The sequence below is a fragment of the Phaethon lepturus genome, unplaced genomic scaffold, assembly GCF_000687285.1.
Source record: "Phaethon lepturus isolate BGI_N335 unplaced genomic scaffold, ASM68728v1 scaffold9025, whole genome shotgun sequence".
NCBI classification, from domain to species: Eukaryota; Metazoa; Chordata; class Aves; order Phaethontiformes; family Phaethontidae; genus Phaethon; species Phaethon lepturus.
In genome coordinates, this window is record NW_010538318.1 from 1 (window position 1) to 2,662 (window position 2,662).

At 40.6% G+C, this 2,662-nt stretch overlaps 1 protein-coding gene across 2 annotated transcripts in view; it reads left to right on the forward strand.

Moving 5' to 3' along the window:
* Positions 1 to 2,436: 2,436 nt before the first annotated feature.
* The window catches only part of LOC104620512 (low-density lipoprotein receptor class A domain-containing protein 4-like), a 13,835-nt gene continuing 13,609 nt past the window's right edge, over positions 2,437 to 2,662 (forward strand). The window contains exon 1 of one of the 2 annotated variants that reach the window (XM_010286754.1): positions 2,437 to 2,589. In XM_010286754.1, the coding sequence (XP_010285056.1) occupies positions 2,485 to 2,589 (105 nt within the window). In that variant the 5' untranslated portion in view covers positions 2,437 to 2,484. The remainder of the gene's footprint in view (positions 2,590 to 2,662) is intronic. The other variant, XM_010286756.1, reaches the window with a different exon arrangement.

Below are 2,662 nucleotides of genomic sequence, written 5' to 3' on the forward strand. Positions count from 1 at the left end.
CTCTCTGCTTTTTCCGGTTAATAATCTAATGAGTAACAGAAGGGCCAGTCAGGAGGAAAAAGAGATTAAAAATCACCTTCCCCGTTCCTTTCCCTCTGCTTTCCCGTGCAGAAATTCTCCTGAACATCAGTAGGATGGTTTGTTGCGTTGTAGTGTTTGTGACATAAAGCTGGACTTGGAAAATTCTGTGTGCTGTGGTTTTCTTTTTTATTTTTTAATGCATGGCTAGGTTTTAGTCAAACATTTCCAGATGATTCCCTCCAAGGGAAGTGCTCACAGACCTAATAATTTTATTTCTAAAGGACAGGGACCGTCCCCCGCCACTGAAATGCTGGGGCTTTGATAAATTTAGAAGAGTCTGCCCTTGGCAGATAGAGAAGTAACATGTCATTCCAGTGATCTCTGCATTCTAGGAAAGCCTAAATCAACATTGCCTGTTTTGTGTGTTGCCCTTTAGCAACAGTCTCTCAATTTCCAGTTTAAAGTATTACATAGGCCCCCTCAAAAAAAGTTTTGGGTAAAGAAACCCTTTGATACTTACTAGCCGCAGAATGTGAATTGCAGCAGTTGTCAAATCTGTATTCTGTGCTGCTGAGCCAAGAAAAATTGACTCTTTACTTAAGCACGGTTTTGGTGGGTTTGTTTTTTAATTAATTCTATGCTTCCTGCTTTTTGATCTTTTGGTGCTGACATTGTTAGCTTCCAATGACTCGAGGGGAGGAAGATTGCTGCATATGGGATTGATAGCAAAAGCAGAGCAAAGGACTGACATCAAATTTTCTGAAAATGTTGGTGGTTTTAGTGATGAGTGGATGGTACTTAACAGCAAAGAGAAGATAAATGATAGGTGTATTGTTGCCCTTTACTCTTTCCTTAGCCTTAAATAAGCTTAGTTACTCCTACTGAGATGATTGGAGAAGCTCAGCGCTTGGACGGTGGCGTGTCCGTGCCTGCTGGTAACTTGTGACAAACAACTGGACCTGGGCGCCAGCCCCCACCGGACACCAGTCCACTCGCAGCTCCTCTAGGTGGAGGTTCTGTTCGCGAGACATCTTAGAATAATGAAATGGCCTTGGGTTTCCTCCTTTCATTCCACTGCAGGTCGTTTTGGGTTTTATGTGTGAACAGCATTTTTCTAGCTCTGCTACATAGTCGTGTTGTGTTTGCATAAGCGTACTGCTGTTACACAGGAGGCTGAGGATGACTACAAATGAAAGAGATAAGGAGAGCTGGGGGGAAGCTTGTTTTTTCGGATGTTTGCTTTATCTTTTTGTTTTTATATCTTGTTATCTATCCTTCCTCATTGTCGTCTTCAAACCGAAATATAATATTGGTTCCCCAAAATTGATGGTTTGGCACCCAAAAGTAGTGCCATTTTCTGTAAAGTGCTGAAACTGAGAAAGTTGCGCTGCTGCTTTGCTTTTTCTACCAGCCTAGCAAACAAAGACCTCCTCCCATTAACTGGAGTTCTCCTTCAAGATGAGAGCATCCTCTGTGAGCAATGCAGTTTCCATAGAAATATCAGCAACTGTGTAACTCCAAAGGGCAATTTCTCCCCTTATGTTGCTCATCCTTGCTGCTCCAGTATAGCCAAAAGGGTGCAAAAAGTGACTAATTTCTAAATATACTTAATATTTGTGGTATAGGCAGGACTTCAGATAAGATGATGGGCTCTGATGGAGTTCACTGTAATTGTATCTCTTGCAACAGCCAAGGCCCCAGTTTCATTTTTAACCGTAGTGGAACATATCTTGTTTTAGAGTACTAGATCTCTTTTTAGATTTTTACCTGAATGGGAATGTCCTAGAAAAGTTAATTTTACTTTAGTTGGAGAGAAGTAATTGAAAAAGACACCATGTGTAGATTCAATAGGAAAAAAGTTTGTTTTTCCAATTGATTTAGGTACCTTTCATGCTATTTAGCTGATTAAAAAAAAAAAAAATTAAGGATAGTTTACTAGATACAGTGTCCTTGATTCCTCTTTCCATGGTCTCTGCTTTGAAGCTTATGGAGCTCTCTGGACTCACTGGTGTTGCAGGTGGCTATTAAAATGGGGGATGGTGGTGTATTTTTTTGTGTGTGTGTGTTTTTTGATGTTTCCCCCTGCCCCCAGTGAAATTGTTGTATTATCCAAAAAGTGTGGTGTTTATGGTGAAGGATTTATTACCTTGTGAAGATTGCAGAGAAGGATCACCAAGGAGTTTCTTAGCTTTGACCTGTGGTCACTCATGCAGAGTGCACTGCCAAAAAATGAATAATTTTCATACTTTGAGAATATAGTTTTCTTCGCAAAACTTTGGGAAATAGGGCAACAGTGAACATCTTGCTCCAGATGAATCTTGATGAAATACTGAAGGTTTTTCAGGCTATTGCTTTGATGGGTAACGTTCTGTGTGTGATTGATATTTTCCTCTTTTTTTTTTCTTTTTTTTAGCTGAACTGGAGTTTGTTCAAATCATCATTATAGTTGTGGTTATAACTGTTATGGTGGTAGTGATCATCTGCTTGTTGAACCATTACAAGCTCTCGACACGCTCCTTTATCAACCGACAGAGCCAAAGCAGAAGACAGGAAGAAACTTTGCAGACGGTGAGTATGAGCCATTTGCACCAAATCCTTTCTCCTTGTGCTGGGTCTGCAGCAAAGCCTCCTGAGGAGCGGT